We start from the raw sequence: 22408 nt of genomic DNA on the forward strand, positions 1-22408 counted from the left end.
GGCCCGTCTGCCAAAGGACGGAACTGGGGAGGGCCTCGGCACTGTGACCGGTTTTGGCTGTGAAGGAGAGACAGGAAGCTGAAGAACTGGGCAGACAGTGAATCGCCAAAATCATGGAGAAAGATCTTTCAAACCTGAGGCTGAAGATGGAAATGAGGAGTATAACTAAATAGAGAGGATCCAAAATCTTCCACTGGAGAAGAGTAACAGGAACACGATCCATAGCTACGTTGCTAGTGCGATGTCTCTGTAGGCCCGGACCTTATTCCAGAAGGCTCAGGATATCCTGGACAGGATTGGGATCAACCGAGCCAGGAACAAACCCACACACTTGGAGGTGTGAGGCCATACCTCTACCCACTGCACCACTGTGTGGCGCTAACGAGACCAGATTCCTGAAACCAAGTGTCTGTTTGGGTCAATTTGAGGTTAAGTAATGTAACATTGGGCAAATAGAGGAAAATTCAAATACACAAATAATCTGGGAAATATGATACAAAGGTAGATGGAAGCTGCAACACAGTGATATAACTATAGATTTAAATGATACAAATGTTTACTTGTAATTTTTGTGAAGTTTTATCTTTTTTTTTTACTCAAACAAACACTGTAACACCACATATTGAATGAAGATGTACAACAGGTACAAAGTTTTTCAAAAAGAAGAGAGAAGCAGAGTCATAGACCGCCGTGGACGGTCTGCGTCCGGCTTGCGACACCAGTCCCGGGTTATAGTGTTCTCCTCGTCGCCGTGGTTACGGACGTTTAACGACAAAGCTTTCTCTGAGAAGAGAAGCAAGGACTGATCTTTTTTTGTTTGACGGTGGGGCACTGAAATACATTGACATGCTTGTCTCACAACTAAACAACAGTCCCCGGAGCAGAGGTGCGTCAAGCTCACATCCTGCAGGGAAACACACCATCGTCTGGTCAAACTTTTACAGACCATTAGCAGCACCACAAAATGACATCTGTCACTTGAAGCCCTGCAGGGGGCGCTGGTTTGACACTGTACACCAGCGTCCCAAGGTCACCTTGCAGATCTGGCGAAGACCAGGACGAGATCAGGGAGGAATGTAACTCCAAATCTAAATTTCTCTTGCTTGAAATCCTGTCAGTTGTAAATCGTAACACTATATAGGCAAAAGAATGTGGACACCAGCTTGTCGAGTATCTCACTCTGAGTTCAAGGGTATTAATATGAAGTTCACTAACCCTTAGTTCCTATATTGACCTATACTATACCGGGAATATACTGTACTATACCGGGAATATACTGTACTATACCAGGAATATACTGTACTATACCGGGAATATACTGTACTATACCGGGAATATACTGTACTATACCAGGAATATACAGTACTGTACTATACCGGGAATATACTGTACTATACCGGGAATATACTGTACTATACCGGGAATATACAGTACTGTACTATACCGGGAATATACTGTACTATACCGGGAATATACTGTACTATACCGGGAATATACTGTACTATACTGGCTTTCCATTAGATGCTGGAACATTGCTGGTGGAATTTGCTGCCATTCAGGTTAGGTGTTGATGTTGGGTGATCAGGTCCCTGTCTGTGAGCTTGTGTGGCCCCAGCTTCACAGCTGAACTTGCTCCCAGATGTTTCCACTTCACAAACACTTCACCAGGGCAGCTCTAGCAGGACAGACATGTGGAGAGCCGACTTGCTGGAAAGGTGTCCAATGGTGTCCAGTGGTGTCCAATGACGGTGTGGGGCTGACTAACCTCTTCTGTATGACCCCCCCCCCCCCCATTCTGCCCCCATTGTTTGATGCTGCAGATTGCCTGACTGTGTGCTTAAGTATACACCTGTATGTCAACAATGGGTGTGGCCTATGTAGTCAATTCCCATAATTCCTGTGATAGTCCACATTCTTTTGGCCATATAGTGTATTAACAGCTACTGTTATACTTTTCAGTTGTGACAGCATGTGTCTCACATTTCAACTTCAATCAGCAATGGTTGCCTGGGATACAGACTGTGGGATATTCTATTACTGAACCCAGATCAGTTTTTGAGGTACTAGTCAATGACCAGCCTTCTACAGCTGCACAGTTGCAATTGGTTCATGCACTCTGTAGAAATCACAACAGTATTATGGCGTTGGCTTCCATCCCATATTTCCAAGTATTTTTAAATAAAACCAGAGGTATTTCACTTCCCCCCGAACATACAGTAAGCTTCCCTTTGATAGAATACATCATTTTAACAAATATTAGTGATAAGTGGTATTAATAGTCAATATTATCAGTCAGTCATAATTCAATCCTGCGTACTGTAAGGATCCGTGTCTCAAGTTCGCGGCTATTTCAGGCCGTAAATCGGCCGGTACCTTGCAAATCCCCTGGCAGTCCCGTCTCCGAGGCCGTTTCCTGACCGTGATGGTGGCACAAACCTGAGGCTGCCTTTATAGGTCTGGTTCCGCTTACCTCGAAGCCTTCGCACATGACCACCGTCTCCCCATTGGCCGGTCCTGCAGTGCAGTTTGTTCATAAATCATCGCTTTCATAAAATTCCACAACGACAAGACAAGCACACGACACGGCTAAAAGAAAGGCTAATGCTAAATGTGGGGTTTCGGGATACGGGTGCTTTTCTGCTGGTCGCGAGAACCATAAACGTCATTGAATCTGTGCATTTTGCCGGCTTGGCGACTCCCATACTTTTTGTCATCATCCCAAAGAAAAAAGCCTTGTGGAGTTAGGGTTGCATGTCTTCTGGGTTGTATTGTGATTTAGCGTTAGCGTCACTCAAGGTAAACACAAGTCTGGTGAAAGCTATTCAGTCCTTGACGTCTATTTGAACCTGGACGTCAGGTTGGGTCGTTGGTTGCATGTTGGCCGGATGCAAAGTAATAACTAAACCTGACATTGAAATTATAGGTTGTGTGTAGGACAAGCAAAAGAGAAAAAGTAGATGGAAGAAGAAAAAGAAGAAAAGTTGTGTAGAACGGGGAATAAAGAGATGGAGGAATTCTTCTTTTACTTTTCTTGCAGGGTTAGGTATAGGGAACACTGAAAGGACTCCCCCAGTATCAGAGAGGGAGTTCCCATAAGTCGAGTGAGCTTATTGTGCAGCTTGGAGGTGAGAACACCGCAGCCAGAAGGGGGCGCTAATTAACACGCAGGAAGAAGCGGCATTAAAACATGGCTAAGAGATACAAAAGTGGGACGAGACGCATCTGTGCAGGCGGGAGCTCTGAATTTGATTGGTCCAGAGAGATTTGATGGGCTGGATTGGGTCTGGGGGGTGGGAGGGGGTGACACGCTGGTTTATCTTGACAGATCATCAAGGTTGGAAGAGCAGCGATGGGGGGAGGGGGTGATAGAGGGGCGGGTTTTGTGCCTTAGAAACTGGGAAAGTGGCAGTAGGCCTCAAGGGAGGCCAGTAGGATGTAGAAGAACCAGAGGGAGACGAAGAGCAGCGACGTGACCAGCTTGGAAGTCCGCGGCCCCCCCAGCTCGCCCCCGGCCACGGAGGCGCGGCGGCGGTACAGCAGTGTTAACACGGTGACCAGCGCCAGGATGGTGAAGAGTGTGACGGAGAAGGCCAGCGAGCCGGGCTCCACGCGGAACTGCTCGCCGCGGCTCTGCCAGTAGACGGCGGCGATGGTCCAGGCCACGCCGATGCCCAGGAAGACATTCACTGCGTTGCTGCCCGTCACATTGCCAATGGATGCGTCCGCGTACTGGTCCTGAATGGCCGCCACCTTGCTGGCGAATGTGTCTGAGTGGGGGGGGGGGTGAAAAAAAGCCCAGAAAAGCCTTTAAGAAATAAAGCTTTCCTTGCACTTCACCCCACAAGCTAAAAACAGCCACAAACTCACTCCGGCTGCTCTCAGGCATTTGCTGTAATCAATAAATCTGTATCTCTAAGCGCACAAGCTTTTCCTCTCATCTGCGACAGAAAACACTCGCAAATTAGCATCATTTAGTTGCATAACGGAAACCTTCTTCCAAAGTCATCTGCAAATCCTACTCCGCATTCATATTTGAAAGTTTTCTACTATACTGAAGCACTTCAGTTTGACTGCTATGCTCAACGGTAGGGTTCCAGACCCAACTGGACTTGAACCTACAACCTTCCAGAAAGAGATCGTGGTCCAATTTACAACATACTTTATTTAGCCCATCTAAGGTAATGTACAATTGAGAAAACTGAGTCAGGCAATACCGGGAGTGGCTGGGGTTAAGGGTCTTGCTTAACAGTGAAATCGCTCTGCCAGCCATGGGATTTGAACCTATGACCTTCCAACGACACAACGTCCAACGAAAAGTTCACTAACCTGGCACAGAGGTACCAAGAGCCACGAACACCACGGCGGTGACCGAGTCCTTCAGGCCCACCGTGCAGCCGAAATGGGAGGCCAGGTCGCCGGTGACGGCAGTCAGGACACCGATGAGCGAAATGGACACCACAAAGCAGGCCCAGCCATTCCAGTACTCAGTCGGGGGCACGAAGGCGAACAGAACCTTCCAGAACACCGTCAGGAAGTGCATGATGTAGTCGAAGCAGGAAGGGAGGCGCTCCTCTCCGCTCTCCTCCTCGTCGCTGTCGCCTAGGAGACCGGGAGGAAGAGATTTTGACGTGTCGCCGCGGTAGCCGGATTGGGAAGGAAACAATATCTGCACTTGACTCTCTAGAAGGCAGCACTAAGAAACTAGGATGGTGCAGGAAAGTTATCATGTATTTACCATAAGAGTTGCTTAGATGACACTTTTCTCCAAAGTCATTTACGAGTTTTTTAGCCAAGTATACATCTGGTTGTTTTACTGGTGCCTAGGAGGTACCTCCTACAACAGCTGGACCTCCGAGACATGACCATCCAATCGTAAGTCCCGTCTTTTAACTGCAACCCGCTGCCCCATTCAAAAATAAGAACTTCAATAAGTTGTACTATAGGGAAGATGGTAGAATGTTCCAGACATAGACTAATCTACCAAAGGGTGACCAGTTCAAGACTCAGGAGAGGCTCAGCTGTGGTAACCTTAAGTGGGGAACTTAACCCAAACACCAGACGGTATTCCTGGACAGAACCATGAGTTGACCTGGATATGGAGCATTTTGTGGCTGGTGTAGGTACCGGACGTGGCGTTAAGCTGTTTGTCAGGGCTTGGGCCCCTTTGGTGAGACAGTAGCAGTGGTTTGTGTCCTGATTAGCATACCAGAAGTGGGCTCTCTCAGCATAGTAACCGGGTTCCCTGTGCCTCATCAATACCATAAGTGTCTGGTTACATGTTTCATTCAGTATCATTTAGTTATAGGCTTGACAGACTGCTTTGTTCCTGCGTTTGACAGCTGCAGGCCTGGCGAAGGGCAGCCCAATATTGTTCAAAGTAATTAATGCCTCATTTACATATTCCCGTTCAAACACTTACTTCAGCAAAGAATTAAAAGAGCTGAGATAGACGGAAACGAGGCAGACTCTGCGACTTCAGAGGACTGAAGCTCCTCTCTTTGTGACTCTGAACTTCGCTAAAGTGATTCCCAGTTTCAGAATGGGACATTTGTAACCATGCATTCAACAAATTCCTCAACCACTGCGCCATCTGGTGGCCAATAAAAAAATAATGTGTATGCGAACATGACTGCGGGAGTTTATCATCTTTATCCGGCGCCACTGACAAGCAGGAAATGGACGAGAATGAATCTGGGGGGGGGCTGGTACGGGGGGGGGGGGGGACCGAGTTTCCTTCCTTCGTTCCTGACGTAGGAGCACAAGAGGCCGACTCACCAGCACTGACAGTGACGGCACTGACAAACTGCTCTCGCCAGCTGCTGCTTCCCACCACCAGGGCCAGGTTGGTCTTCTTAATCAGCTTGTCTACTGTGTTCTGCAGGCACACACACACGCGCACACACACACACAACACAGACATGTCAAACTCAGCAAGTGTTGTAATTCATCTATACATCCATCCATCCATCCAACCATCCATCTATCTGTCCATACATGTTCTAACCTCAGGGTTGAGGGACTGTCACCTATGCAATTTAAGTTAAAATACAGATGTCAAAGCATGCACGGTCGCATTTTTTAAATATAAATGATGCTAGTGTCAGATGTGGTTTCCCCTCTCAAAGCGGCATTTACACGGCGAAACTCCGCTGCTAGCAGGCGTTGGGTGGCCTGTCATAATTCTTGGGGGATTCCTGAGCAAACGCTCAGGTCGGTTCAGCCGCACATCGCCATGCAGCGCATTAGACAAGCTCACGCATGTCGAGCAGAAAGGGCCATGCGGAACATATCACAGCACGGCGCAGGAAAACTCATTTCTGGCATGCCGTCCACGAAACGACGCTCCCCGGGGGGGGGGGGGTCAGCGTATCAGTTTGTTACCTTAAACTCGTAGGACTCCTCGATCACCACCTCCAGCCTGGTGTGCTCCCCCAGGCAGGGACAGCCCATCTTGGCCACCTCCTCCTCGGCCCCCAGCATCGGCTTGTTGTCATTGGTGTCTCCTGGGAAACGGGGGCGGAGACAGAGGCACGGGTGAAGCGGCCCACTGGGCCGCTCATGGGAAATCCTTTGGAATTTTTACCCAAATACACTGAGAGGTTCGAAGTGGGCGGGGCTTCAAGACTCACGATAGTTTAATGACGACTGCGAAACCCAAAAATAAAAAACATTATAATGGCTGACTTGACACAGACCCTACCACTCAGATTTAATTCTTTAACAGGTGCTTTTATCCAAAGCAATATACATTTGTAAGAAATCAGGGTGTAAGAGTCCCTAGAGCAATTGGGGGTTTAGGGTCTTGATCAATGACTCAACAGCATTGAATCAACAACCTTCCAATCAGAGGCACACAATTGTACCATTACAGGAAGAAAGATGGGGCTTGAAAAGCATCCACACACTGTCATCCTAGAATGTTTAGGCTGCGTCCCATTGGTTACCCTTAGTAGCTCCCATTGGGTAAAAGCAGTGATTGACAGCACACACTAATCCCACCAACTGATTTCAAGGCCCTGTTCATTACATGACATAGCACTGGGAAATATACTAATGTGATTTATTGGAATTTAGGAGGAAGTGCACAACCTCACAAAGGAGACAAATTCCAGGTGTCCATAGCTGAGGTTAGATTTGAACCTACAACCCTGGATGTTTGAGACAGTGAGAGCACAGTGCATCCCACCCACAGAGCAACCATGCTGCCCTACCAGAACCCCATTTAATAAAACCTTATAATAGATCCAAAATTGAATGGCACAAGGAAGTATATTAAATTAGAGCCGCATCACCAGTAAGCTAAATAATTAATGCAAAATGTGTTAAAAGTGCCCTGAAGACAATGCAGTAATACCCCTGCAGTTCAGACCAATCGCTCTCTGTCTTAATGAAATTCTCCTCGGGTAACAAACGATTCAAATTTATAATTTTTTTTTCTAAATATGCTTGTAGTTTTTAATAGTTTTTTTTTTCTAAACTCTCAATGTCATATCCCTACTTTTCTTTTTTTTTTTTCCACCTGTCCCTTTGAGAATTGAGAAATAATTTTTGCCAACTTTCATGGTGCATGATGGGAAAGTTCAGTGGAAAACTTTGTTTACAGTCAGGTATATTCAGTGGAAGGGGGGCTGTGTTTCACAAAGGGGCGATGCTAGGATTTTATGAGGCGGGAGGGGCATAAGAGGGGTCATAATTCGTACAGAGGGACCGACCTTACCATTAGCCAATGATATGTTTTGAATCGGTGAGTGACATGAAAGGGGGCATTCTCGGACCAATCAGCTGCCAGCTGGGACATGTGGCCCCACCCCTGTGTACACCCTTGCACTCACGCAAACCCGGTGCGTCCCCAGCTCACCATGCCTCTGTCCGATCTCCAGCAGCACCGGCTCCCCCAACACGATGGTGAACGTCTTGTTCTTCTCATACTCTTCGTCATCGATGATTCTTATCTCGATCACCTTCCTGTGGACGGAGCACAAAGTAAGATTCCCCACGCAGTTAGACACTCAACCATCACTCAGCCAGCACTACTCCCATCCTCCCTAGTGCCAATCAACCAGTTAGGGATACAAGAGGCTGCCTATGGCGCTGCCTACAGGCAGGGGGCACCAGCAGCGGAGCAGGAACCATTCAGGTGAGACCTCAACATCTCAAGGAGCCTAAGAACCGTTAATGAAGCACTAGTTTACAGCAAGGCTTCTGTAAATAGCTATGAACCATCTTTATCTTCCTTAATGTTTATCTCAGCGTCCTAGAAAAGAAAGTCAGTCCAACCTACTGGCTCCTCAAGATGATCTGATAAAAAAAGTCCATAGAAGATCTACAGTAGAACTCTAAACAAAAGAGGAGATAGATAGATGGATAGATAGATAGATAGACAGATAAAACCTGAAAAACATTATTAAAACCTGAAGGAAATTGCAGGTTTACAGTAGCACATGCATACATGCATATTTAGACACTAAAAAGACATTTAGACATTTATGGGGAGTAATAGTAAATATTATTATAATGGATAATAAACATCAATAAATAGTAACAGTGTGAAGAATGTCAGGGAAAGCATACTGCAGAATTCCATAGTAACAGCTCAGAAATAAATATTATTGCAAAGCGGGTTGTACAGTGAGTGAGTGAATGGTGTGTGAATGTTCTGCGAATGCACTTAAGTGGTTCTGGTCCATTCAGATGGCTGATCTGGGCCGATAGTCCTGCTGAACTTTACAGCAGATTCATTCATTGGAATATTTTTGCTAAGAAAAACTAGGTTGAGACGTATCTCAATTTGAGGTTGGGACTGATACCGATTCTTCATGCAGAAGTGAAAGTGCAAAATCCTGAATCCCCCCCGCCCCAAAGGGGTGTGAATAGAAGCTTTCCGCTAGAAAAAGCCGTTCCTGTTGCGGCAGCCGTGCGCGATACGAGCCTGCGGTTCTCTGTCGCCCCGACGCGTGTCTTTGTGATGCCCGACCCCGGCGGCGAGCCGCGCGACTCGACAAAGACGGCGGAGAGGAACTTCAGGGAAACAGAGGGAAGAGGAGACCAACAGCCAGCAGCCGAGCGGTCGGGTGGTGCGGAGGGAGATTCGCTCCCAGAGAGCGCGCCTGCATTTAGGAACGCTGAACCAGCATGGTGTTTTCTTTTCCAAATTCAGACCGAGCTAAAAACAGACATCATCTAAATTCATGAAATGTTCAGACCAAAGTCTAATAAGGTGTCTGTTTATAGGGCGGCACGACGGCTCAGGCCAAAGACCGCGAGGGCCTGGTGGCCCACCTAGGGGGTACTGTAAGGGCAGACTCCAGGGGGCCCTGAGCAGGACATGCGGCTGAAAGATGGATGTATGGAGACTACGGCCTTGTAGCAATTTAGATCATAAAAAAACAGACACACCTACTATTTATACCAATTATTTTCACTCACCACCTGCATAAAGTAGTTATAATTTCATTTTCAACAGACTGCCATGCTGTAATATTTCTAAGTATAAAAAATAGGCATGCTCAGTACAAGATTAAATAAGAGTACCCACACTGAGCGGAATATGAAAACTCAGCATGGTGGAGAAAAAAACGTGTATGCAACATACAATAACTGACTTTGAGTAAGAACAAATTCTTCCTGGTATGACAGAACAGCATAGCCTATTTTATTTATTTATGCTTGTTTATTTGGGGTGGGATTGGATTTCTGCACTTAGAGACTGGTAAGATCATACAGTAACCAACAGTTATCCTCACAACAGTCTGCTATTCTGAACAAGGGCATAACTTTGGGTTGAGCATTGAGGGGTTGAGGTCTCTACCCATTTATTGGCTGGTTTTGATTATTGGGGGGGTTACAACTGCCCCATCTCCTCTATAATTTATGTCCATGATTAAGCATGTACTGAGCATGCCCACTACAGTCTGCTATTGTGAGGTCATAAATTAGATACTGAGCATGCTCATGACAGTCTGCTCTTATGAGGTCATACATTAGATACTGAGCATGCTCACGACAGTCTGCTATTGTGAGGTCATAAATTAGATACTGAGCATGCTCACGACAGTCTGCTCTTATGAGGTCATAAATTAGATACTGAGCATGCTCACGACAGTCTGCTCTTATGAGGTCATACATTAGATACTGAGCATACTACAGTCTGCTATTGTGAGGTCATAAATTAGATACTGAGCATGCTCACGACAGTCTGCTCTTATGAGGTCATAAATTAGATACTGAGCATGCTCACGACAGTCTGCTCTTATGAGGTCATAAATTCGATACTGAGCATGCTCACGACAGTCTGCTCTTATGAGATCATAAATTAAATACTGATCATGCTCACTACAGTCTGCTCTTATGAGATCATAAATTCGATACTGAGCATGCTCACGACAGTCTGCTCTTATGAGGTCATAAATTAAATACTGATCATGCTCACTACAGTCTGCTCTTATGAGGTCATAAATTAGATACTGAGCATGCTCATTACAGTCTGCTATTGTGAGGTCATACATTAGATACTGAGCATGCTCACGACAGTCTGCTATTGTGAGGTCATAGAGGAACTACTAAGTATAGACACTACATGTTACACAGCCTGTTCCCACACACACAAACACGTATCTGTCTATTAGACTGGCAGCTGTGGGGAGACACTAAAATAGAGAGCATTTGTGTGTGTTTAACTAAAGCCAATATAGAAGAATCCAAATTAGTCACAGACATCACCGACTTGCTGCATTAGCAAGCTGGTACAGGGTGACGCTCCCGTGCGTACGCACAAAGACAGATCTGCTTATGCAGCCAGGCATGTTAAACACCAGAAGCACGTTCTGACCGTCAGGGGAGGAATGAGTGAAGACGAAAGGAAAAATGGCTTTCGTCCTATTTTTAGCAAAATTGGGAGATGAGGCAAAAAAGCACAGATGTTTGGTGTGGTGATAATAACAATGTATGAATTATGAATAGAAGTAGTGAGAGCATGTGGGGGGGGGAAAGCTGATTTTGTGCTGTTTCCTCATGTTTTGGTCCGTGGTTTGGGTCCGTAACCATGGCCGAGTGAACCTGATGGAACACCTCAGACACACACACATGCACACGCACACACACACACACACGGACAGAAACTGACAGCTGAGAGGTTCTCCTTCACCTCAGCTGCCTTCGTTGCTTTCTCGACAGCGATCCAGGGACTCCACTGAGACATAGCTGTCCCCCGCACAGCCAGCAGGGGTGCTGTCTTTAAGGAAAACCACCAAACTCAACACTGAGCTGCACGGCACACGCGCATCCAGAAGGGTGATGGGTTCGAATCCCGGGGGAAGCTGAATATGGATCTGAACCTGCACCATTTCGGTTAAGGCACCCTAATGTATATGTGGGCGAGGGCAGCTATCGCTGTATATTAGTGTCCTCTTCAGAGGAGCGATGTTCTTTTCATACGCAGATGAGGGAACAGAGGAAAAGAGCCGCATTAAATATCGGCCGTGGGAAAGTGGTGATGAATCTTTAACACAGAGTGGGTTGTAAAGGGATTTCATCTGGAAAACAGGCCCGTCCAATAGCATCACTGTCCCTCCCAATCTCAAACCTAATACGTCATATATGCAGGCGGGGGGAGGGGGGGGGTCGTCCCAGGACGCATCACAGCCAAATGCACACGGCAATTTCTGAGAGAGTGCGCTGCGACAGTTCAGGCAGGGAGAGCAATTGCTAAAAGCATAAAATGAAAAATATATTGCAGTTTCTAATCATTGCAATATGAAAAGAAATAAAGGTATGAATAATTAAAAATGTAACTGGATAAGCAAGCATTTGGGGGGCCCTAGTTTAATATCACTCAGCCCCTGAGAGAATGACGGGGAACCTGTATATGTGTGTGTGTGAGCGCAAACGTCGGGGTGGCTGCCAATATACCATACACAGAAGTATAGGGTTGGCATGGTAACAGGTCCGTATAAAAGTCAAGGCCTGAAGCGATAGGTTATGATATGAGAGGAAGGGAGAGGCGGGCTAGGGCGAGACAGCGTGAGGGAAGAGAGGAAGCTGTCATCGGAAAGGAAGTGACACGTGGGATGGAGCGTAAATATGGCGGGTCACACAGGCTCACAAATCCCGCCCACAGACACACGGCGGTTTGGTTACGCCCCCACGGACACGCACGTACAGTAACGACGATGACATGGTTGCGCAGTTTCCTCCGTAATTGCTTAATTACACTTAGCGTAAAATTGAAGAGAGAGATCAAATTAGCATGAATTCAATTACGCTTTTAATCAGCAGGAGACTGCTGGGAGATCCGGTCCAGCTCTTTCCAGGAGGAGATGTTTAATCATGGGATCTGTGGAGACTAAACCGAGCCCAAAGACTCGCGCTTAAGCTTTGTTGCCGATCAGGGCGTCGGGGTCGCCATGCTAATGTCTTTGTCGTACAGAACGAGCGGCGTGAGTCATCCACAACGTTAGAGCGATTGGTTTGAGAGACAGAATGCGCCCACGCTCACTGACTCCAGGTCAGTTTACACCGGAGTTTGCCCCTGTACAATCTCGAATGTAGCCGCCCACCTGTCGGAATGCTGAAGTTCCCGTGTGGATTTGCACGCCGTCTCTCCCCATCGCTATTAATGGTGCAGAAAGGTGCCTCAGTCCAGCCTTGTAATAAAATGACATTACTCACCTTAAAAATAATATCAGTAGCAGAAAGGCACCCAAAAATAGCGAAGAACAGTGACTCCCTCTTACTCCTCCCCCAACGCACATACGTTTGAGCTGATAGGACAGAGCACAAGTTGAGGGCGGGGCCATATCCGTCTACATCCGACTACTACTGCACAGTTACCTCCATGGGCGACATTAGGGGGGGGCAAGGGGGGGCATGTGCCCCCCCTATATCCCGATCATGGAATTTTAGAATTCACTGTTAAAATACTGTTTCAGAATATGTATTTTATGTGTTGTAGGTCTCCGTGTTGATAGGGGGCGACACAGCAAATTAAGCAATAGGTTGCGTCTTTATTTTTTAAGTTAGTTTGTTGTTGGTATGAAAATTAGAGAAAACTAGACAATCGATCGGGCAAAATGGCTAAGTGCCAAAATGGCGAGTGCAGAACTTTCACTTTTCAACGCTATGTCAACAGGACAAGCGAGTTTTGATGAACGATTGTCACTGTTCAAAGAGTCAAAGCTAGTCCACAGTCTTGTCAACGTTGGCAATCTCTTTAAGCTCTTCTTAACTGTGCCGATGAACAGCGCATCGTGCGAAAGAAATTTTTCTTGCTTGCGCCGACTGAAAACTTATATGAGAAACACAATGTGCCAGGAAAGACTCTCGGACATTGCAGTACTTAACATTGAACGGACCATTCACGTAGATTTGGATAAGACCGTTAATCGCTTTGATGCCGCGCCTGGTGGACGACGTTTAGCCCTTCACTATGGTAGGATGTTGTTTTGATGCCTACTCGTTAAAATGTTTTTCTTGCCCCCCCCTGACTCAAGAGTCAAATGTCGCCCATGGTTACCTCCAAAACATAATTTTTAAAGCATGACACAGCACAGTAGGAAAGATCATCCAGGAATCAAGTCAAGCCAAGTAGAATCTTCAAAGGTACAACAGAAATTCCCATGCTGGGACTTGGGACCTGTTTGCTTGCCTTAAAACACTACACTGTATTACACCTATCACAGAACCGCTATGTCACCTGCAGGTCACATCATTTCAGTGAAGCGTAAAGTATGGCAGATAAGAAGCTGTCGTAATTCTCAAAGCGACTGGACGTCTGAGAGTCGGAATGGCGGAGTCTGTCCAAAGGACGTGGAGCTCTGGGTCAGGGGGAGTTTCTCTCAGCCCAAGGAAGGGACTCAAGAGCGAAAAACCATGAAGGACACAGCAGGCCAAATTAAGGAGCCGGCATGCAAAATTAAAGTGTAACTGGAGATCAATAGCACAGCGGCGACACAGCTGCCAATGGATGTGTATGTCTGTACTCAGGCCCAGGTCAATCCCGCTGGGTGCCCCCAGCCCCCGTCTCCGCAGACTCCCTCTTTTCACGTTCATCCATTCCTTCACCCCCCCCCTCGCATTTGCTCCTACGCCATTACGGGCGGATAAAGAGGCAGAGTTTACTGTAAAGAGGAAAAGCTGTAACGAGTCATTGCAATTCATGTAAACCGACACGACACCTTATCACTTGCGATTTTATGCAGACTTTTATCAGTGCGGTCGAATTGCCAGAAATAAAAGGCTGATTCAGCTTATTATATATGCAGAGCCCTTCTGAACATGATGCTTAAGCGAAGATTTGTCATTCAATGTTTCATAAAGTTATGAAAATAAGTTATGACAGTTGCGTCACAGGTGTTACGACAGCTGTTATAAACCCTGTGGACCGCAGGCAATTGGGGGGGAGGTCTTAAATAGAAACGTGTTCCTCTCTTCCACCTGTAGAAAGATGGTGTGACACATTCCTGCAATACATGATGGGAATGTGAGCTGTGTCCCTCCCTGTCCTCTCCATTGGAATGTGAGATGACAAAAATCTGTGTGCTGACCTTTGGCTGATGCTGCTACATCCCCTCTCACACACCAGTCCAGTGACCATCACCAATTATCACATCCCTCCTCTCTTTCCACATCTCCTGTAGGTTCCTACCATCCTCTGATTCCCCTCCCCTCTCTCTTTCTCACTCTCCCCCGAACGCTGTCATGCCAAACTCAGTCAGTTTCCACACTGTCTCCGCTCACTCAGCGCTGTCAGTCAAGCGAGCTTGTTGCCGTGACGATGCTGCTGCACGTCTGTCACATCAGCTGGGAGAACTGAAACTTTCGGGGGGGGGGTGAGAGGAAACCGAAGTTCCGGAATTTCCACTCAAACCGCCAGCCCGAAATAGAAGGCCACCTTTAAAAATATCCATTCTTCACAAACATGCATTCAGGGGCCTGAAAATCAATAGTTCACAACTACAAACAAAGGGGAGGGAAACTGGATTAATATTTAAAGCGTGACATTTCAACTGTAAAAACAAACCCTAACGTGAGAAATCCTTAAAGTATTAAGATAGCCTCACTGAACCGGGGATGTAGAATTTCATGCACACAGTTTTGCAACAAGTGAATTAACTGGCAATTTCACAACAAGAAGCAGGGTAACTGGGGATTTTACCCATAATTCAGAGGCAGATGTATCCTTTAAAGAACGTCGAATGGCTGCTGGACATTCATAAAGGGAGATGACTCTTCTTACGTGTAACTTTGATAATGAGTGATAATATGCACCCCGCCCACCCTAATGTACTGCAGACATGAGGGGGGCACTCGACTTTTAGAGCGTCATTAAGATTGCAGTGACGGACAATTATGAAAAAAAGAATCATTAATCAGTAATTAAAATCAAACTCATGAAGCTGGCTTAATAAAAGTCTGAAGTTCATCCATGTTTTTTAAAACAGAAGTTATACACCTCCCAATGTCCCCCACCACCACTCAGATAGCTGAATTTGCAGTGGTGGATTTTCATGCAGGCTAAAGCAACCACATCACATCTGTGCCCCTACACTAAAGGCCCGGGGATTTTTCCACAAAATCCTGAAAGCTCATTAAAAATCAGAGCCAGTCCTAAAACGCAGTGACCGCTCTCCAGTGCACAGCCGTCACGTCTGCGGCTGCACCGTCTTATTACCACAGAGCAGAATTGCTAGGTGCCGCATGGGGGCTCTGGGGAAGAAAAACTGCAAAGCGATATCATCAGTTACGGTAGCAGAGTGGAAGAGCAAATATGAATGTGTGCAGAGAACAGAAACAGATCAGAACACAGTCGCTTCACAGGCATGATGGGACCAAGTTCGGGTGAGACATAGGTATAAAAGAAAATATATATACACACTGTGTATATACTACAGATTCAATACAAATACTACTCTATCGATTAACTGTAAAACAAGTTTTTTATTCCCTAGGTGACAGAAATATTTTCTTTAAAAGAATTTGAAACTAAGCATCCAGCAAAGGGATTGAGAGGCGGCAGGAGGAGCCAGTTGCTTGGATACGCATCTGTAAAAGAATGGAGGAGGAAAGAGGAGGTGACTGAAGGCTTAGAGGGAACGGGAGAAGGACAGCACAGGAGACAATAGGGGAGATTTAGGGAGGTAGGAAGGAGCGAGAGGATAGGACACAGGCACAGAGACGCACAGGTAAAGAGAGACAGGCACAGACACGCACAGGTATAGAGGGACGGGCACAGACACGCACAGGTAAACTGGAACAGGCACAGGGACGCACAGGTGAAGAGGGATAGGCACAGACACACATAGGTAAAGGGGGACGGGCAAAGAAATGCACAGGTAAAGGGGGATAGGCACAGACATACACAGGTAAAGGGGGATAGGCACAGAGAAGCACAGGTAAAATGTGCCAGAAGCGATCAATGCCACCCCCAAACAATTTGCTGGTCTCAAGCATCCCACATTTCAAATTTAATACTAGGGTGTCCTAGTTCCCAAAAACAATAAACCAATTAACATCCCACCAGATTCAGTAATTTGAAAAATGAATGGAAGGGGAAAAGTGAGGCGGAGAGCAGGCAGTGAGGAGCCCAGGGAGCTGGGATGCAAACTCAAGGCAGGAGCAGCTTGTAATTACCGGGAGAGAAGGTGCTAGAAGGTGCTTCTGGGTAATAGTGACGAGGAACGTAATTACATGCGACACAGTCCAGCTCCCCGAGGCAGGAAGAGAGGGGACCCTTCATCTCCACAGCTACCCCCTCCGACCCCCCCGGGGTGGAAGAAGAAAAGAGAAGGAGGGAGAAACCGTCGGTGCTGGGGTGCGCGAGGTGACAGCTTTGTGGAGCGTGGCAACAAGGACACCCTGACGTGACACCCCTGCCGGGGGGGGGGGGACCTGGAGACTCACAGTGGCATCAGGTACATACTGCACAGCTTTTTTCTGTACATATATAAAGATAAATATGTACAGTGACTCAGTGGCCAGAACCAGAGCCTCGGAACCACAGAGTCCAAAGACGTTCCGGCTGAATTCGGCTATGCTGTGTGACTGTCACCCTGTGCGGGACGTGTACACGAACACAACATATAAAAGTAATGCATTATATATCCTTTTGGTGTTAACAGAATGAATTACAGAGCCAGAGAAGTAGCATGTGGATGTGGGGGTTAGGCCTCTGTGCCGCTGAGTGGGTGGTTACTAGTTTGAATCCCGTCCATAGCAGAATAGTCATATCTATTTTGGGCCATTGGCTGACCCTGTCCTTGGACCTCAAAGGAGTGCATGATGGGAGATGCGAAAAGAAGCACTCTAGTGTACCTGGGCATATAACGCTTAGTTTCACACGCTTTGAGAAAGCCAGGTCTATCCATAAGGATCCTCCCCGCAAACTGATTTCACTGCCGTCAGAGATCAGCAGACAGACAGCGAGGCTGCTCAACATATCAGGTTAGTATGTACACAATACAATTTTTTTCTTACTTTATTCGATTATTTATTTATTTTTTATTTATCCTTAATCTTACTTATAACTTTACTTTTGATTTAAAAAAAATGTTTATTTGATTCTATAGCAGTGTTTCTCAATCCATTCCTCAGGGACCCGCTGACGGTCCAAGTTTTTGATCCCTCCCAGCTCCCAGGGGCCACACGGCCCCATGTGGGGATCAACAGCTGCGATCGGGGACTCAGGGTTGGAAAGTGGATGCTGGTGATACTTTTCAATGATTAGCTTTAGCTTATAAGACATTAAGAGGTTCTTGTTTAATTAAATCAGTATTATAATTCATATAGAGGGGCCAACCTTATCATTAGCCAATGATATATTTTGAATCGGTGAGTGACGGACAGGGGGGGCCAATCAGCTCTCAGCTACGGTTCATTTTGAGGCGTTTCCAGTAAATACGGCCGCAGCTGTGTCATGTAGCCTTGGATGGTGGGAGAGAAACAAGAAGGAACTTTCTATGTTCAGTGGATTTTTTTTCCTAACGATCATATAAAGCAAAAGTTCATTAGCTGAAGCGTTAAAGCTTTCGTTATTGCCAATCAGCAAGTTGAAATACGTGAGAGCCTATGACTAGCGTACAAGCAAAAAAAAATAATAAAAAAATCCAGATTTAGCTAACAGATATCAGAATGTCAGAGGTTACGGGCTGCCACACGTGCATCTGTCAGTTTGGGAAAACAAAAACAGGACAGAATTCCAACGCTGGGCTGGTTTTCCTGAACAGATCTAACCCAGACTCCAGCGACAGGAGGCTGTGAGGTTGAGGTACCTCATCCCTGCAAAGGCGTGGCTGCATATTTATCCTTTAGGCTCCTCCCACGGTCATCTGTCACACATCTGGTTACCATGACAACCATATGAGGCTCTACCATCCGATTAAACGCATATAATGTGTCGAACTGGAGGCTGCCGCTGCATCAACGTGTACCAAAGTCTCCTTCTCAGAGGAAAAGGCAACAGTAACTTGGAAAGTACAGTGAAGGTAAGAAATATAGGGTCCAAGGATGCTGCTCAGTCTCCTGTCAAAGAGGCGTTTCAACGGTATGAAGCTAATTAACCATCTGAATGGACTTCAGCTGCAACCCCACGTCTTCATATCAGCCAACTAGCAGAAGCGACCAGAACCGTCCTGCTGTCAACCCAACACCGTCACACCACTCTGAGCACAAGGAGTTTCAGGAGACCCGACACTGATGTTTTTTTTTTTTATCTTGTCAAACTTAAAAATTCATCTCTAGGATCAACCCATTTAATATAACAGCACCACAGGCGATGTTCAGGATTAAAGGGGTGAGAGAGTGAGAGAGAAACACACCGTGTCACAGGCTGTGTGGCTCAGCGAGTTAGGCTGCTGTCCCTGCGATCAGAAGGTCACGGGTTCAAATCCCACAGTCAGCAGAGTGCTTTCCCCATTGAACCCCTGATCAAGATCCTTAACCCTGAATTCCTCTGGGGACTACTGTCTCAAAAAAAAAAAAAAAGTATATTCCAGTTTGGATAAATATATTTAAGCTTAAAAAATGCCATTTGCTCACTGAGCCACTCAGCCAAATGCGTCTGCCTCAAAAATCTCGCTGCCTTTCCAGCAGCTTCCCTTGAACTTGAAAGCTGTTCATTTCAATTGCTTAGTTCGCAGTGGTGTCGGCTTATAACGGGAAGAACCAGTCACGGGTCGCGGTCTGTGCGAGAACATCCTGTCTCGGGGTCGGAATCCCTCGAAAAGTTTCAGATTTTTTTCAAGCAGTTGTAGCATTGCGCTGCAGAACTTTGACCTTACCTGTAATTGTGTTATCTACAAGCAAAAAATAGCAGGAGTGCAATCATTCTAGGTCTATCGAGACACCTTCAGTAGCATTAACCTTGAGAACAAAGCTTCAACTTGATTGTTTCCATTTAGACCACCACAGAACCGGAGTCAAAGTTAACCTCAGCAGATGATAATAATCTCTACCAATTCATCCATGACTTCAGTACTGGGCTCTTAGACGCCAATTGTGATCAGAAGTCCAGGCTGACCCATCGTTACAGCCTCTGCAAAGACTGGAGACGAAGATTAATGAGATCCAAGACATAAAAGTCAGTACTTAAAAGGCATTATCAAGTCGGATATTGCATAACCCAATTCTGCAAAAATTTCGGATCTTATGCCTTGCCTTCAACAGGGTCATCCCTTCCTCTTTAATGTAGCCCAGAGAAACCTATTATTAGAAAAGATGTAAACCGAAATGCTGCCTTTAACTGTGCCAAAATTTCTTAATCTTCAGTACCTGAAAACTTTGACTCGAAAGTGCATATCCTTCATACATGCAGAAAATTGTTTCTTTTCTGCAGTTAATTAGTTTATTGAAGTTTTAGAAGGACTGCATTCTGCAAAACTGTGCCTTTGCAAACCAAAAGCATAAACATTGTTTATGGCCAACAGCTGATTTGCTTGATTTATGTAAGCTTACATCCTGCACGTAGATCTATCATTCATATTGGCAATGTGACTGTACTCGAGATCCATCATTTATATTGATGATGTGGCTCTAGTGTAGATCTATCATTCATATTGCCTGTTACTCTAGTATAGATCTATCATTCATATCAATTTCACTCTACCTTAGATCTGTCATCTAAATTAATGTCACCCGACTGTAAATCATCAACATCAGTCATTTGTATGTACAATAGCGTTCCACTATAGATCTGTCAATAATAACGTCAATGTCACTACACTGTAGAGCTATTGAGAATGACATCACTGCAACTCTACAGTAGATCTATTGATGATGACATAAATGGCTCTATGCTGCAAGTCTGTTGTAAATGACGTCAATACTGCACTACAGTAGATCTCTCAATGATTACATCAGTGCCACTCTACTGTAGATCTGTCAGATGACATCAGTGTCACTCTATTGTAGATCTGTCGATAATGATGTCAATGCCACTCTATTGTAGATCTGTCAGTGATGACCTCAATGTTTTTGATACTGATGTCATTCTGTAAGAGTTCCCCCATGGATAGGAATCCTATCTAGGGAATATCCTCCGTACTGTATCAGCATTTAGTGAATTTTGATTTAGGGAAGCTGTTCGGGAACTGAAGTTTGTCCCTCAGTGGAAAATGCAGGTTTTTCTGCAAGCTGGTGTAGAACTGCACCACAAGGACAGGACATATTAAAGCCCTACATCACTGATAAGAGGACAGGAAAGGCAGTGAACGAGCAGAGGGGTCCAGTTCCCATAACAATTCGCTGTCTAAATCGTTATGGAAATAAAGGATCTGCCAACATCCATACAGGAAATGGTTCTCTTTGTGTGTTTTTTTTTACTGGGGAAAATACTGAGTACAGATTCATTTTTTTTTTATAGTTATTTCAGCAAACGGTAACTCAAAGAACAATGAAGATGAAAGTGACTGCTAAGTGCTGGGAAAACGCGAAATGTAATTTCTAGAAATTGTACTTAAGGGCCTTCATAGTGCAATGCACAGTAGGCAGTTTGGGTCCCCGCTGTGGTAGGGGGACCCGAGAACTTTGACTCCCCCTGGTGGGCAGGAGGACCATCTGCAAACTTCCTAGAGACTTATTTCATTATTATCTTGCTATTCAGACTGTAATGGCCAAGGAGCTCAGCAGACAAGCGTCATTACAGCCGAAAGCCAGCGCAACGTGTATTCTGTGCCCTCAGGAGGACAGATGCTGGGGAGCTCAGCTGACATTGTTTTTCTTGGTGACGGTTGGTGACGGTTGGTGACAGGAGCCCGAGAGGGCCAAAATTCCCCCATCCCTAATTACGAGGTCCCCCGGACCGTGTCGGCTCGTCTGTTATCCATGCATCACCAGTCGCGCCGCGCAGTGGAGGCGGCTGCCAGGGAAGCAGGGAGGAGGCGAGGAAGAGAGCGGCATTTCCCCGTGCGTGGTCACATGGTGTGGGCCGCCCAGCACAGGACACGTAGACACGCTGTGTGTGTGTGTGTGTCTATGTGACTTTGTGTTTCTGTGTCTGTCTGTCTGACTGTGTGTGTGTGTGTGTGTGTCTATGTGACTTTGTGTTTCTGTGTCTGTCTGACTGTGTGTGTGTGTGTGTCTATGTGACTTTGTGTTTCTGTGTCTGTCTGTCTGTCTGACTGTGTGTGTGTGTGTCTATGTGACTTTGTGTTTCTGTGTCTGTCTGTCTGACTGTGTGTGTGTGTGTGTGTGTCTATGTGACTTTGTGTTTCTGTGTCTGTCTGACTGTGTGTGTGTGTGTGTGTTTCTATGTGACTTTGTGTTTCTGTGTCTGTCTGTCTGTCTGACTGTGTGTGTGTGTGTCTATGTGACTTTGTGTTTCTGTGTCTGTCTGTCTGACTGTGTGTGTGTGTGTGTGTGTGTGTGTGTGTATACACATGTGCATTTACGCCTACTGTCATCTTTATCTATGCTTAAGTGTGTGCTGTCTGTGTTTCCATAAGTGTGCTGTTACTTCTTTCTGAGGGCACGTGTCCTGCTTCACGTTTACCCTCTGAGTGCGTGCGAGTGTCTGTGTAAATTGCACGTATGTGAGCGTGGTGAACAAAAAGAGGGATCCGATTCAGTACATAATCTACACACAGATACCCACATACAGACACACAGTCACGCACACACACAGACAGACAGACACGCACACACACAGACACACAGTCACGCACACACACACACACAGACAGACAGACACGCACACATACAGACACACAGTCACGCACACACACAGACAGACAGACACGCACACACACAGACACACAGTCACGCACACACACAGACACACAGTCACGCACACACACACACACACACACACAGACAGACACGCACACATACAGACACACACACACACACACACAGTCACACAGACACACACACACACACACAGTCACACAGTCACGCACACACACAGACAGACAGACACGCA

The 22408-nt window shown here is 46.1% G+C and overlaps 1 protein-coding gene across 4 annotated transcripts in view; it reads right to left on the bottom strand.

Annotated features, from left to right (window-relative positions):
* Nucleotides 1–474: 474 nt before the first annotated feature.
* Nucleotides 475–22408, bottom strand: part of slc8a4a (solute carrier family 8 member 4a) — a 48503-nt gene continuing 26569 nt past the window's right edge. For all 4 annotated transcript variants that reach the window (XM_023803508.2, XM_023803509.2, XM_023803511.2 and 1 more), the window contains 5 exons: nt 7859–7965; nt 6382–6503; nt 5776–5875; nt 4327–4599; nt 475–3767 (listed from right to left, as the gene is read on the bottom strand). In XM_023803508.2, coding sequence (XP_023659276.1) covers nt 3388–3767; nt 4327–4599; nt 5776–5875; nt 6382–6503; nt 7859–7965 — 982 coding nt within the window. In that variant the 3' untranslated portion in view covers nt 475–3387. The remainder of the gene's footprint in view (nt 3768–4326; nt 4600–5775; nt 5876–6381; nt 6504–7858; nt 7966–22408) is intronic.

The sequence above is a fragment of the Paramormyrops kingsleyae genome, chromosome 24 (assembly GCF_048594095.1).
Source record: "Paramormyrops kingsleyae isolate MSU_618 chromosome 24, PKINGS_0.4, whole genome shotgun sequence".
In the NCBI taxonomy this organism is placed as follows: domain Eukaryota; kingdom Metazoa; phylum Chordata; class Actinopteri; order Osteoglossiformes; family Mormyridae; genus Paramormyrops; species Paramormyrops kingsleyae.